The sequence below is a fragment of the Scophthalmus maximus genome, chromosome 1 (genome assembly GCF_022379125.1).
Source record: "Scophthalmus maximus strain ysfricsl-2021 chromosome 1, ASM2237912v1, whole genome shotgun sequence".
Classification (NCBI taxonomy): Eukaryota; Metazoa; Chordata; class Actinopteri; order Pleuronectiformes; family Scophthalmidae; genus Scophthalmus; species Scophthalmus maximus.
The window spans coordinates 14,980,188-14,995,442 of NC_061515.1; the positions used below are offsets into that span (position 1 = coordinate 14,980,188).

General features: G+C 43.0%; 2 protein-coding genes across 3 annotated transcripts; one reads left to right on the plus strand and one right to left on the minus strand.

Annotated features, from left to right (window-relative positions):
• Window positions 1–639: 639 nt before the first annotated feature.
• Window positions 640–5,302, minus strand: cxcr3.1 (chemokine (C-X-C motif) receptor 3, tandem duplicate 1). 2 transcript variants are annotated; one of them, XM_035634753.2, is made up of 3 exons: window positions 5,200–5,302; window positions 1,964–2,362; window positions 640–1,839 (listed from the first exon to the last, which is right to left on the minus strand). In XM_035634753.2, the coding sequence occupies exons 2-3, from the start codon at window positions 2,315–2,317 to the stop codon at window positions 1,102–1,104; spliced, it is 1,092 nt and encodes a 363-aa protein (XP_035490646.1). In that variant the 5' UTR covers window positions 2,318–2,362; window positions 5,200–5,302; the 3' UTR covers window positions 640–1,101. The 2 variants fall into 2 exon arrangements, with proteins under 2 accessions (XP_035490646.1, XP_035490636.1); XM_035634743.2 differs by lacking the exon at window positions 5,200–5,302 and adding an exon at window positions 3,384–3,573.
• A 2,706-nt stretch (window positions 5,303–8,008) lies between these two features.
• trim35-28 (tripartite motif containing 35-28) lies at window positions 8,009–14,897 on the plus strand. The gene is made up of 6 exons (XM_035621790.2): window positions 8,009–8,665; window positions 10,043–10,138; window positions 12,276–12,506; window positions 12,610–12,632; window positions 12,774–12,892; window positions 13,111–14,897. Exons 1-6 carry the CDS (start codon window positions 8,252–8,254, stop codon window positions 13,644–13,646), a joined length of 1,419 nt encoding a protein of 472 aa, XP_035477683.1. The 5' UTR covers window positions 8,009–8,251; the 3' UTR covers window positions 13,647–14,897.
• Window positions 14,898–15,255: the final 358 nt, after the last annotated feature.

A 15,255-nucleotide genomic window follows, 5' to 3' on the forward strand; every position in this document is an offset into this window, starting at 1 on the left:
TTACAGCTAACGGCCACTAGGGGACCTCCTAAATCTATGGATTTTTACAGCTAACGGCCACTAGGGGACCTCCTAAATCTATGGATTTTACAGGTTACAGTCCACCAACTTTAACTCTACGGGCTCTAGGACCGGTGCGCGGTGCGCGGTTACAGCAGCGAAAAGCAACTTTCGCTCAAGTTTGCGAGTGGATCCTGATGGAGGGAGGAGTGTCAAAACATCCACGATCACCCACGGGTTCCGAAAGCCCGGACTGCTGCGTGAAGAAGAGGAGGACGCCGCCACAGGCTCAGCTGAGGCCCTTCAGAGGCTGTTCGGTTCCGACAGTGACGAAGAGGAGTTCGTTGGTTTTGAGAGCGACACCGAAGGAGAGAGGAGAGTGGCTGACGACGCCCCCCTCAGCCTGTTCGTTTCCGACACTGAAGATGAGGACTGTGGTGGTTTTAGTACGTTATGCAAATATGCAACTTGTTTGTTGAAATGTTAATAAATGGGAGCTTCCTCAAGCAGCCATCTCTTTCCCGACAATCCCCTCTGTGCACGAACTCTTACATATGGTAATTAAACATTAAAACACGTGCGGCTTATACTCCGGTGCGGAAATTGAATTGTCATCTTGAAATGTTGGAAACACACATGTTAATGGTTCAGAAAATAACATTTTATTCTGTATTTCAATATTCCTTGTACAAAAAGATGATCAAATATACAGTAAAAAATAGTATAATGAAAAAGAAATGGTACAAAATATATGTAAATCAAAAGTCTGTATGTAAACAGAAATGTTGATTTACAGTATATATACTCACTGCATCATCACGTGTTGTGTTGAATTATGTTTAATAAAATGTTGCATGGCAATCAGAAAAGGAAAACGTTATGTAAGCACAGGTGTATGGCCTTGAGGCGCAGTATGGCGGCCATATGGTCATGTTTACGGTCCGCTTTTAATGCAATATGAACAACAAAATGTTGAAAGGTACAGGTAATACAACATGGGAAATATATGGAAACGCAATGGATTCTCAGTTGCTCCTGTCTCTGTTGGTTACGTGAGTTTTTGAGCTTTTACTAACATGCCTGTTGATAAATGTCTCTCTCTCAGATAGCAGTAGAGTTGGAGGTGTCCGCAGAGTCAGACCAAACAGAGCCTCTCCTGCTGCTGGCAGCAGACTGGTGTTTGATGCTTGTCCTTATCTTGCAGCCCAGAGCCCTCAGGATGTCCAGGAGCTGACGCCGGAACTTCACACCCACGAAGGCGTACAGGATGGGATTGAGGCTGCAGTGGAGGTAGCCCACGGCGGATGTGACAGTCTTGGCTTTCTCCAGAGATGTTCTGACTCCGCAGGGCTCGCTGCTGTTGCTGGAATGAAGTGTGTCCACCATGAGCGTGATGTTGTACGGCGTCCAGCAGAGAAAGAAAACCACCACCACAGCCACGATGACCCTGAAAGCTTTCTGCTTTTGGAGGCCCTGGCTGCCGCACCGCAGCCGCCGCAGAATGCAGGAGTAGCAGAAGATCAGGACGGCTGAAGGCAGCAGAAAGCCCACCGTGTGGTAGAGCAGGCGCGATGCCCGACGCCAGAGACCTACTGACAGAGGGTCAAAAATGTAGTAGTTGCGAATGCACTCTGATCTGTTTCGTCTGTCATCCTTCACAGCATCCAAAAAGATCCAGTCTGGGATAGAGAGGATGAAGGAGAAGAGCCACACTGCAAAGCAACTGGCCTGAACAACCCAAGGCTTTCTACGGGAGTACATCTGGGTGGCGTGAACGATGGACAGGTAGCGGTCCAGACTGATGCAGGCCAGCAGAAAGATGCCACAGTAGAAGTTGATCTGCGGGTGCAAAGAGAAATCAGCCAAAGAGAAGTGAAAAAATACTGTTTATATCAAGAACCTTTCTTTAATTCATGTAGTTTTAGTGCATCTAGACTGCATTTTCCTGTTGCACCCCACTTACCGTGAAAACAGCCCCAGTGATCTTGCAGAGACCAGTACCAAATGTCCAGCCATGACGTTGAGCGGCCTCTGCAGCCCAGAGGGGCAGCGTCACCAGCAGCAGGACATCGGCCACACCCAGGTGGAGGATAAAGGTGTCTGTCACACTCCAGCTCCTCCGGCTCTGAACCAGAACTCCCAGCAGCACTCCATTTCCCAGGATGCCCACAACAAAGGCCACAGAGTACAGCGCAGGGATGAACAGCGCCTCGAAATCCATGCCCTCCGTCAGGTCGCACACATCACCCCCCTCGCAACAATTGTCATAGACATAGGAGTCGTTATAAATATCTTCTATGCCGTCCAACCATGACATATCTCCGTTCACTATGATTATGCCACCTGTCTCCAGCAGTGAACTCTGCAGGAAAAGAAGAAACCAGCATTAACCCGATTCAAGCATTTCACCTGTCAGTTTTAGCCACAAGGTGGTGCTATCTATCTATCTATCTATCTATCTATCTATCTATCTATCTATCTATCTCTCTATATATATGTATCTGTCTATCTTTATATCGCTAATGACTGACACAAAATAAACAACAAACATACATGAACAAATAGCGTTTTTATCAAAACTAATCCAAATGAATGGAAATCATCTGAAATTGTTTACTACATTTTTTGTGAATGTATTTAGAATAGGTTGTCCTTCTGCTGATGACTTGTCGGTAGAATAGAATGAGAAGTTGAGTGTTACCTGCAAGTCACAAAAGTGTCTGTTTGACAGAGAAGTTGGCATTGACCAAATGTAACCACTGACATAAACAGGCAAAAGAATGGTGATGGTATGCTTTGAACTTTTTGACTTTGTACTAATCGAAATGAAGGAGAACGTAATGACCATTACAGTCATACTGTTCAGATTTGCTTTGTGCTAGCAGGGGAAGAGAAATTGGTGCATGTCCAAGAGGGAGCATGTAAATTTACATTTGCTGCGACTAACATTTACATTCACAGTCCCAGGTTAAGACCCTTCAGGAAACTAAAATGTGAATCTCGACATTAATGTATCCTGTTGCAGTTTGTCACAGTAAATGGTTCAAAAGCCGACTATGACACAAAACTGACTGCATCTCCCATCATCACCTAAACTTTTTGGTGAATGGGACAGAAATGTATTTGGCACACTGACAATCTACAAACCACATCACAGTCGCAGCATGCTGTGGTCTCTTGCTGTGAGTTACACATGTGAAATCAAGCAGAAATATTTCAATAATGGAAAAAAAGGGCTGCTCTGTGTGGTTCACAGATGTAAATTGGATTCCTCAAATAATGTATCTATTTTTTTATTTAAACATTCCTAGCCCTCTTCATTTGGGTAAAATGTGTTAGATGCATAATTTAAGAAATCAGAAATAAATAAAGCAATGAATTACCATATTGGAATCCTCTGGCATTGTGTTCTCCGCAGTGAACAGGTTCGCAAGGCTATACTGAGCTCTGTATGATCCAGTGTTGCCAAAAGCAATATGTCTCTGAGTCACACAAAGGAAGCACAGATACAACCCACCCCCCTACGGCCTCAAACCACACATGACTTCAGCATCTTTACAATGAGAAAAAAAAACCACAATGCAGAGGGTATGATGTTTTTGGGCAGACGCGTTACACCAGTCCCTCTCTGTGATACCGTTGGCCCTCCCCGCGTTTATAAAGCAGGATGGAGTCCAGGACAACGTTCAGGTGAAAGTTACCATCCAGATCCGACAAAAAGCCATTTCACACCGAAATATATATATTTTTTTTTAACTCTTAACAACCACCATCATTTGGCTCTTGTCTTTGGTGTGAATCAGCTTCATAATTGAGTCAAAACGACTTTGTTGGCATGATTTATCAGCTGCATCCCCATTTGGCAGTGCTGTTAACATGACACCCATGTGGACACACAAATGTTCATTCATTTTCCGTCTTTCAGGGCAGTGTAAACACAACTGTCACACCTGCCGACCCGCTGTGAAAAACCAGCGGCTACACCTGACTCTAACTAACTCGAGCTGGGGGCTGCCATGCAGGCATACGTTTTTAATACACACTTTTTCCCAATTAAGGACTTCGATCAGAGGCTTACACACATTTCAGGGTAACTTTGTTCAGTGTGCTTTCGGTGTTTATTGGCTGCTTTCACTGGACATTACAACACCCATACTGACTTGTATGTGCCATGACAATCTGCTGGGGCCGACAAAGCTTTTGTTGTGATCTGCTATGCTGGTGCCAGTGCAACATCTATTGGGAGTGAGTATTGAGTCTTTTGTCTCACAACAATCCAGAGAACTGGGTATAAAGATGCTAAATAAAAATGAAATTGCTGCTTTTTAATATGCTGTTATGTGTAAATGCTTTTATGGGGTTCGGTTCCGGATAATTAAGTCTTTGCGTCAACATGTTGATATATGTTTAAAAATACCTACAACGTCACACTGTGTGAGTAGGCATGTACACTTTCCATGAAAACAGATGAACAACATTTCTTTGAATGCACACAGGACTGATCTGAAAACACTTCAGAATGTGTTGGTGTTAAACAGAAATGAATCTTGCAGAGTGCTGACTTTGAAGAAAATGTATGACCACATGGTATGTGTTCATTGTCATGTTAGGATGATTTTCTGCACTTCTGCCGTCAGTGTGATGAGTTTCAGGCTCACAAAATATTTTTGCTTAAATTTCGGAACTGTACATTTACATTACAAAACAACGTTATCGATGCTTATAAGAGTTTTCATTATTCACAATGATAAATAACAAAAAGAAAAAAGACTCACAGGGTCACAGCAGATTTTGTGTTACTACAACACTAACACTCACACACAAACTAACACATGCTCAGATTTCAAATTGAAAGTGCATGACAGGGAAATGAGGATCTATGCACCTTTGTCATCTGACATAGTAGATGACAGGAACAACAGAGATGTGTTGGGACATTATCCACTGACACACAGACACTCACAAACACTATAGTAGTAGTACTTTAGTGTCTGAACGAAAATAATGAATGAAATTCTCTTGTCTGATATCATTAACCAATTACTGTTCCTCTTGTATCAGTGTAAAATCTCTTGTTAAATCATTTCCACTGAAGTCATAGATGCAGTCATCTTCACCAAAACCGCAACATTTTTTATCATTCTTTTTTTCTTTCTCAGTATTGCTCGTGTATGCAGAAAGGCAGACGGGTATGCAAACCTGACACCTGCGACAGCACGGCTTCTCTTCTCCACTGCAAAGGTTCAGAGTGTTTTCCTGTTTTTTTCACACCTTGAGGACAGTATGCTTTGAATGTGGTTAGGAGGTGGTGGAAATGCAAACATCTCATCAGTTATTCAGCCCATAACAAAAAGAACAATATCGCTGGAACATTATTGTGATTGCACTACCCATTTTATACACAATGGACACTAAACAGGGTAAAAACAGCAGGTCCCCAAAAATCATGTGACATTAAAGTTTTCAGTTGTTTTGGGAAAGAGGAAAAAAAAAATTTCAACACATTTTTCCTGAATCGCTTTCAAAAACACTCCCTATTTCAGCCAAAAGAGATTTCTAAGTAAGAATCTGAATAAAGAGAAATAAACTTATGTTTGTTTTTTTTGTACGTGTGTTGGATTGAGTGTTTTACAGTACATCTGTGAAACCATGTCAATAAGTAACTTGAGGAACCGAAAGAACAAAAATGTTAAAAAAAAACAACCTAAAAAAAAAACCTTTCCATGTGTTAGTTTTGATTCATATAATCCTGCACTAGCTACCGTTTTGGTTGTCATGGTTTGCATGTTAACCAATTGCATTACGCAGCCATTTGCAATCAGCGTACTAACTCGTAAGGAGAAGAAACTATTTTTCAGAAGATGTATGCATTATTAATGATGTTACCAAACAGAAAAAAATATCAAAGCACCTGGAGACGATTATCCTTTCACTGTTGTTTGAGCACCTGCAGAGATTGTTCTGTCCAACGCTTAGTTTCAACCTCCTCTTCCGTATGCAACTTCTGTTTTGATTGTTTCTTTTTTTACTTAAAGTGGTTGGTATTAGCACAAAGAGGCCACCAACTTCAGACCCCACATCAGAAGCCCTGTGGAAGTCTGATTGCCAGAAGTCTCAGCGTTAACCAAAGGAAAAGAGGTTCATCAACTGGTTGATAAAATCCACCCGACACTGTGAATTTTGGTTTAAGGTTTCCGTGTGGTTGATAGGATTGAGTACCATGATCTCTCACTGTGACAAGTGCACCACATAGCTGTCAGAAAGTGAGGTCTTGGGCAAATGTATATCAGTTCATCCAAAAATGCAGGGAGACTCCTGAATACTTTTTTTTCTTGATTTTAGAACCATTTTTAGTTTAATTTAGAGTTATATTGTGTTAACTTTTGGAAAAATACTGTCATTGCCTCGTGTATGAACAATATTTAACAGGACTCAATTCTATATTTCGCAATGAAAATATTTCTCCACCTGTGGCGCATCGTCTGAGTCAGTTGAGTTTCTTTCAAGCCTCTGCCCTGAAGATGTACAGCAACCACGTAAAAAAACCCAACTTCCCCCAATGGCTGTGAAACCCCGAGAGAGGGCTTAACTGTTGCACGGAAAAAGACAGAAGCCGCATTACACCTGTTGATTTCCTGTTTGACATTTGCTGCTTTCACATTTTTAAACTATATGTTCACCCTTTATATTCAAGCAGAATCTTAGTGAGAGTTCAGCAAAAAACAGCAATCACACATGGCAGATGCAGGAAGTGTGACTTTTTTGACGGTGCACAACGTTCATCCGCATAACAAAATTAAGTTTAACAGCAGAAGAGGAGAAGGGTAAAATAAACCCATATGCACAACATTAAAACGACGGTAATACTTACACATACTGTTAAAATGTGAGGTGTGGAGAAAATGAAAAAAAGTGTTGGAAATGTTTCATTAATACAAAAACTTACAGAAGATATGGAAAATGAGGAGGATGTGAGAGTGAAGGTCTCCGTCGCACTACAACTGTATTTTTCTTTTCTTTTTTAATTCAGGGCATCTTAGTTGTTAATAACCTAATAACCACTTATGTGGTTGTAGTTTGTACTGTATGTCGGTCATGGTAAATGAAAAGCTGCAAAACTGTTGTGTTTGCCTTAAAACTGTTTCAAAGATTCTTTAAAAGGACAGATACATCACCATAGAGCACATATCAAGTGACACATATGAGATGGTCACACTCATGTTGGAACAGTAGCTCCATCTGTTGGATATTATTCTCACATCATCCACCCCCAGAATGGTGCTTTGACTAAAGGGCCTCTGTGTGATTTAATTCAATAATTAATACAGGAAAAAAATGACATGGCTACAGAAATAAAAATTCTAAAAACACGGCAAAAAAATAAATACCTGGGGATTCACCATGACTTAGTCAGAACTGAAGAGGCCCCTTGGTTAAGAGGGGAAACCAAGTCCAGTTGCTCGTGATTCAACACCCTGGTGGATGACTTTATTTTTTTCCTCATAGAATTAAGACTTAATTCTTGCAATAACATGACTTTATTCTCAAAATCTGAGATTTTTTCTCCCTTCATTGTAGCCCTAATACTCATTGTAAATATTTGCTCAGCAACGTTATTTAGAGGAGACTGAAATGTGTGTTTATGTTAGACAGCCCCTGCCAAGCTGTCGTCAAAAGGCCTACACATGAGGGTTCCACAAAGCACGCTCTCTTTTAAGAAGGACTCGTTTTAAACCTTTTTTTTTTAAATATATATTCATTTTTATCTTATTTTTACTCTGTAGCACTTTGAGATAGCTTTTTAGCAATTAAAAGTGATCTGTAAATGAAATGTTTTATTATTAATTTGCTATTATAAGGGGGGGGGGGGGTTCTCTCTCAGACAGGTGTGCCGTGTGCAGACAGATGTGGATCAGCACATCTGCTCGGCAGCGACCGGCCACCATCATTTCTGTTGTACCGTGCACTTCCACTGGAGGGCAGAGTTGTTTGCGCCCTGCTCGTGTTCGCTGCTGACGCCTGTGGCCAAAACCCGGAAAAGGAGGCACGAACTTTATTCTCGCTGTGACACCTCTGCTGGTGGACTTTCTACTTTTATCGTCAATCTTCGTGAGCAAAACAAAAGCAAATAAGAGGCGAAGCCTCAACGGGTCGTACGGAGACAGCTGAGCGCGTGTTCGTCTTGAGTTAATCCGTCGGGGTTTTTTTTCCCCCTCTAAAGCGAAAGTAAAACGCAGAGGTGGCTGACCGTATGGACGAGGACATGGCGGAGGAGCCTTTGCGCATGCAGCAGGAGCTCACCTGCCCCGTGTGTCAGGAGGTGTTCCGGGAGCCCGTGCTGCTGCCCTGCACCCACAGCCTCTGTCGGGAGTGTCTGCGGGGCAGCCTGCGGGTGAGCAGCCGCTGTCCCGTGTGCAGGGGCGAGTTCGCCGAGGCGCAGGCCATCGCCGACCGCGCGCTCAGCAACGCCTGCGAGGTCTTCCTCCGACAGGCCCGCGCTGGCCGGCCGGACCAGAGGCGTGCGAGCGGGGACGAGTGCAAGATGCACCTGCGGCCGCTGGAGCTGTACTGCGAGAGGGACGAGGAGCCCGTGTGCGTGGAGTGCGTCACGCTGCACAACACGCACAAGCTGTGGCCGCTGAGAGAGGGCGCGCCGCTGTGCAAGGTAAACGTGTCCCCGTCTGTCTCCAGCCTCCTCTCACTGACGTTCCATTAATTCCTTTTAAAAAAGCGCCTCCCGCCTGTCAGAAATAGTTTCAAATAGAACTCTTCTGTTGGCAGGAGTTATCTACAGGTCTACATGAGTTTAACACGACAGCAACTCACGCAACACTACAGCAACTCACGCAACACCACAGCAACTCACACAACACGACAGCAACTCACACAACAGGACAGCAACTCACACAACACAACAGCAACTCACACAACAGGACAGCAACTCACACAACAGGACAGCAACTCACAACAGGACAGCAACTCACACAACAGGACAGCAACTCACACAACACGACAGCAACTCACACAACACGACAGCAACTCACACAACAGGACAGCAACTCACAACAGGACAGCAACTCACACAACAGGACAGCAACTCACACAACAGGACAGCAACTCACACAACACGACAGCAACTCACACAACACGACAGCAACTCACACAACAGGACAGCAACTCACACAACACAACAGCAAATTCAACACCCTGGTGGATGACTTTATTGTTGCATTATTTTTTCCTCATCGAATTATGACTTAATTCTTGTGATATTATGACTTTTCTTCCCCACATTAGATTGACTCTCTCCTCAATTACGACTTAATTCTTGTGCCATTACAATTTTATTCTCAAAATCTCCGGCCCTTATACCCCGTTGTTGTAGATATTTGTGCAGCGATGTTATTCAGAGGAGACTGTAATGTGTTTTGTGTTGTAAAGTCACAGCCAAGCTGTTGTCTAGGCCTGTATACCTGTACAGAATCCCATGATAACAAAAGGGGGTGTTTCTCTCTCTCTGACAGGCGTGCAGAGAAATGTAGACAAGCACATCTGCTCGGCAGCAACTGTCCATAATCATTTCTGATGTGTACCTGATAATCTGGGAACTGAGTGTAGATTACTTGGTTCCCTACTCTAAATTCTAATACTACCTTCCGTTCTCTGTTGCACTCTCACTTTCACAATTCATAACAAGTCTGAGCCATTTCTCACCTTTACCTATAGCATATATAAATGTCTCATCCAAAAATAGACATAGTTTTGAGGTTTCCTCCACTATGGAAGTCTTTGCTTAGACCTCCTTACAGATAAACCAACAAACTAACTTAACTAACTAACTAACCAACAAGAGCACCCTGAGAGCACAGCCCTCCGCCAAGGCTGAGCAATCCCACACCTATTGGCACCCCCCCCCCCCCCCCCCCCCCAAAAAAAAAAATCTAATGTGGATACAGGTTTAGCGAACACTGATTTTGACACAACACCAGTTACAAGCCTAAAACGTCTTATCACAATGGTGTTTCTCTTTCACCCCCTGCAGAAGGAGCTCCGCTTAAGAGTGGACATTTTTGAAAAGAAAGTGGAATCGTACAAGAAAATGTCGCGCAAGCTCGGCAACGCAGTGGAACACATCAAGGTAGAGTGTCTTGACGCGTGTCTCGTGGTGTTGAGGTTACACGATTCAAGCTATTTGTTGTCACACAGGTGAGACAAGTACAATCGTGTGAAAAAAAAATTTAAAAAAGAAGAAAAAAAGTTAAGTGGCAAAAATAAAGTTTGTAAGTATTGTAAGACAGAACTACAACAATAATATGACATAGTAATAGAATAAAATGTGTGTTTACAAGATAAGGTCTCTCGTGCGAAGACATGAGATTAAATAAATATGGAATAACAGTGAAAGGCTGAAAACTTAAATATTGCACATTGGTTGTGTGTTGTTTGTGTGTGTTGAATGTTTTATAAAGTCATTGTATTTGCACTTTTTATGTGAGAGAATGTGTTGAGGGAGTTATCTAGTCCGGGGTCTTATGGCCTGGGGGGAGAGAAGACATGAGCAGCCCTTAGAGCGGACACCTCAGGTTTACATCTCCTTTGCCGGCACAGACGCCAAAGTGTCTTTATCCAGGATGCTTGTTCCACACTTTATTCAGCTTCACTACAGCTGCTCTGTTCAAAAGAGTTCCCCACAGGGTTCTTTAAAATCATTTGCCCCTAACATTGACTCTTTTTGTAAGACACCAAGATCACACTACAAATCCAAAGGAGAGACTAGAGAGCCGGCACACTGCTGGGAATTACAGTGGTGTGAAAAAGTGTTTGACCCCTTCCTGATTTCTTATTTTTATGTATGTTTGACACACCTAAATGTTTCAGATCATCAAACAAATTTGAATATAAGACAAAGATAACACAGGTCAACACAAAATGGAGTTTTTAAATGAATGTTTTAATTATTAAGGGGGAAAAAATCGACATGTCCCTGTGTGAAAAAGTGTTCGCCCCCCCTGTTAAGACATAACTTAACTGTGGTTTATCACACCTGAGTTCAATTTCTCTAGCCACACCCAGTCTGGAAAAGGTTATAAAGCCATTTCTAAAGCTTTGGGACTCCAGCGAACCACAGTGAGAGCCATTATCCACAAATGGCGAAAACATGGAACAGTGGTGAACCTTCCCAGGAGTGGCCGGCCGACCACAATTACCCCAAGAGCGCAGCGACGACTCATCCAAGAGGTCACAAAAGACCCCACAACAACATCCAAAGAACTGCAGGCCTCACTTGCCTCAGTTAAGGTCAGTGTTCATGACTCCACCATAAGAAAGAGACTGGGCAAAAATGGCCTGCATGGCAGAGTTCCACGACAAAAACCACTGCTGAGCAAAAAGAACATTAAGGCTCGTCTCATTTTTGCCAGAAAACATCTTGATGATCCCCAAGACTTTTGGGGAAATACTCTGTGGACTGACGAGACAGAAGTTGAACTTTTTGGAAGGTGTGTGTCCCATTACATCTGGCGTAAGTAACACCGCATTTCAGAAAAAGAAGATCATACCAACAGAAAAATATCGTGGTGGTAGTGTGATGGTCTGGGGCTCTTTTGCTGCTTCAGGACCTGGAAGACTTGCTGTGATAAATGGAACCATGAATTCTGCTGTCTACCAAAAACTCCTGAAGGAGAATGTCCGGCCATCTGTTCGTGACCTCAAGCTGAAGCGAACTTGGGTTCTGCAGCAGGACAATGATCCAGAACACACCAGCAAGTTCACCTCTGAATGGCTGAAGAAAAACAGAATGAAGACTTTGGAGTGGCCTAGTCAAAGTCCTGACCTGAATCCTATTGAGATGCTGTGGCATGACCTTAAAAAGGCGGTTCATGCTCAAAAACCCTCCAATGTGGCTGAATTACAACAATTCTGCAAAGATGAGTGGGCCAAAATTCCTCCACAGCGCTTTAAAAGACTCAAGTTATCGCAAACGCTTGATTGCAGTTGTTGCTGCTAAGGGTGGCCCAACCAGTTATTAGGTTTAGGGGGCAAACACTTTTTTAACAGGGCCATGTAGGTTTGGATTTTTCTTCCCCTTATTAATAAAAAACTTCATTTAAAAACTTCATTTTGTGTTTACCTGTGTTATCTTTGTCTTATATTTAAATTTGTTTGATGATCTGAAACATTTAGGTGTGACAAACATGAAAAAAATAAGAAATCAGGAAGGGGACAAACACTTTTTCACACCACTGTATTTATGTACAACTTCTCTGTTAATACAGTATCAAGCTGTTCAGGCCGAGAAGCAGATCAAGGCAGAGTTTGAGAGGCTCCACGAAGCGCTCGTCACGGAAGAAGCTCTGCGTCTACAAGCCCTGGTTACAGAGGAGGAGCAGAAGATTGGTGCCATAGAGGAGCTGATTGCCAACACAGACAAGGACGTTGTCAAGCTCAATAGGCTCATCGACAGTCTGAAGATTGAAATGGGCAACGAGGATCTTACCCTCCTGCAGGTAATTGAAGGCTTGACTCCACAGTTAAAAGACTCTTGTTTGTGTCTGTCATGTGTTTTACGGCAATTAAACTAATCCCAGTCACTCTTTGTTTATGTTTTAGAATTTCAAGAATTTAAAAAGAAAGTAAGTAATTGCAAAACAACACTGCCCAAATCACAGATACTGTGTATTATAAAATCTCCAAATCGAAATATCCGTACAAAGTAGAGTGATTTTCAGTAAAGGTCTCATGTTAACTTCACATTATTGTCATCTCTGCTCCAGAGCCCAGTGGACTGGAGAAGACCCTTGCATCCCCAATGACTCTCTTTTGGACATGGGCAAGCACGTTGGTACTTTGGGCTTCAAAATCTGGAAGAAAATGCAAGACCATGTCAAATATTGTGAGTAAATCTGTTGGGGGGTGGGGGTGGGGGTGGGAATGGTGAGTGGTTGTAAGGACGATAGCAGAGCTGGAAATTACGTTTTTCTGATTGACCTGCTGGTGTCCATTAGAATTTTAGTTAGTCTGAAAACATTTTATGTGATTTAAAGAAAGGCAGTGTATTCAACAAATCTTTTAAGAAAGTTATATGAAATTCTTCTCTTCCTGTGCGTGCAGATCCGGTGGTGCTGAACCCGAACACGGCCTCTCCATGGCTGTCCGTGGATGCTGACCTGACCAGTGTGAAGGAAAGCTCTGAGCTGCTGACCGTCGCTGAAAACCCGGAGCGCTTCAATCCCTGTGTCTTTGTCCTGGGCGCTGAGGGCTACACCTCTGGGAAACATAGATGGGATGTCATTGTTGGTGACAGCCCTAAGTGGATTGTGGGAGTATGCAAAGAGTCGGTGGCCCGCAAAAAGAGGTTTACAGTCTCTACAAGCCGCGGTGTGTGGTCCATAGGTCTCAGCAAAGGGGTGTACACTGCCCAAACACCTGAGCGTACGCAGCTGCAGGTGCAGCCAGGTCCCAGGAGGATTCGCGTCAGGCTAAACATAGATAAGGGCGAGGTGTCCTTTTGGGATGGGGAAACAGAAAAGCATCTGATCAGTTTTACACACAATTTTAGTGAGAAGATATTTCCTTTATTTGGCCCTGGGCTCACCAGTGAACCTATGATTCTGGTTCAAGGGAAAATGGCTGTGCACACGTCATGATGATGTTTTCGCCTAAACATGGGCGTCGGACCCATTGTACGTGGGTGGGAAAAGACCCACACACTTTTTAAGAGCAATAATATTGGACCCACCCACTTTTACCATCTCTAATTCAGGGCATTTGTCTATTCACTCTGTGGTACTTCCAGAGCGCCATCAGTCAAATTAAATTAAACTCCATACCACGTTTTTTCCACCGGCTGCACAGAGTCACACAGGCCGCTCTCCCACTGAGGCAGCAGCAGACTGCACAGAGCACCGTATGCACATATGCTGCTCAGGTGCTCAGGTGTCTGGCCGTGCCCACATACTGTCACTACGTTGATGAATGTTCAAAATTTGTTCGCCTGTTGCTTTTAAAGGCATCATGTAAATATTAGATGCTGTTGTGTTAATTTTTGGGAAACCTTGCCAGGTATGTGGTAATTGTTTTTGGGCTATCAAAGCAATTTCTCATCTAACGAGGGTGAGTCTAACGCACGACCTCTGGCATGAAAGATGAATGCGTTATCAAAAGAGCTAAATGCCTGAGCCTGAGATACAGTGACGGGGATTGATCTCTATACTCACTGCACAGCATTCGACTGGCTGGCCTCTGTTATACCTGATTAAAACGCACCAGAATACAGGAAATGGCATCTACTCGAGTAAAAAAATTCTCAGGGAGGACACACACACTTTTTTTTGGGCTTTTCGACGCCCATGTGCCTAAACCTGTAGAACTGAAAAGAAGATATTGAAAGAAAAAGCTTTTTTAGCATGATAACCCCGGCAACACATGGATGAATTACAAATGAAAAGAACATCAAATACAAGATTACAATCAGCCAGTGAGAAGTGAAGAACCATAATAAAATTGTGGAAAAGAATCAGTAAAGATGTAAAATGTGATTTAACATTCACTTGATTTAGCAAACTATCCACTGCACTGAGGGAGGTCACAGACACTTGCCCCGGTATCCCTCTCTCAATCATATTTTTTATTTATTGAGATAATGTGTTCATACATCTAATATATTCATACTGTAGTACAGTAAACAGACCAGAAATAGGTTGGTCTGGGTGGAAAAAGTCTTGGGACATTAGCATACAATAATGGGTTGTCTGGGAATATGTGCTTGTTTTGCTATTTTTTGGTGATTATCTCCTGGAAACTCTATAGACTATGACTGCTCTGAATCTGTACATGCAAAAAAAAGAACATTCTGTCTCCGTGTGAACAATTGTTCAATAAAATGTGATACAAACAAATTTGATCTGTTTCAATAAATTAGACCCAAATAAAACTCTTCTGCTATACATTTAAGCAAAGGGAATGCAGCATTTGGTGCACATGGGGAAAGGTTAAATGAAATGATGGCAAATTACTGTATATTTGATCAGTTACTCAAGTTGTATTTTTTTTTCCTTTTGCATTTCTTATAATTGGTCCCTTATTAATTCTTTGCGGCCCACGTCCAGATGTGTCGGTGTAGTTTCCCCGTCTCCGCTGGGGGGCAGTGGTGGGGCATGCCCCTGTCTTTTTGTGTTGGCAACCGCCGGTTACTGCTCGCGAGCCGTGAACAGGACTCGCGTCAAGTGGCCTCGTTATTAGCCTGCAGCGTTTCCT

Excerpts from the sequence above, each read along its gene's own strand:
- trim35-28 (XM_035621790.2), top strand. The coding sequence starts at position 8,252 with ATGGACGAGGACATGGCGGAGGAGCCTTTGCGCATGCAGCAGGAGCTC. Across the intron at positions 10,139-12,275 it reads ACGCAGTGGAACACATCAAG|TATCAAGCTGTTCAGGCCGA; the intron begins GTAGAGTGTCTT and ends CTGTTAATACAG. Across the intron at positions 12,633-12,773 it reads TTCAAGAATTTAAAAAGAAA|AGCCCAGTGGACTGGAGAAG; the intron begins GTAAGTAATTGC and ends TCTCTGCTCCAG.
- cxcr3.1 (XM_035634743.2), bottom strand. The coding sequence starts at position 3,404 with ATGCCAGAGGATTCCAATATG. Across the intron at positions 2,363-3,383 it reads TGCCAGAGGATTCCAATATG|AGTTCACTGCTGGAGACAGG; the intron begins GTAATTCATTGC and ends CTTTTCCTGCAG. Across the intron at positions 1,840-1,963 it reads TCACTGGGGCTGTTTTCACG|ATCAACTTCTACTGTGGCAT; the intron begins GTAAGTGGGGTG and ends TTGCACCCGCAG.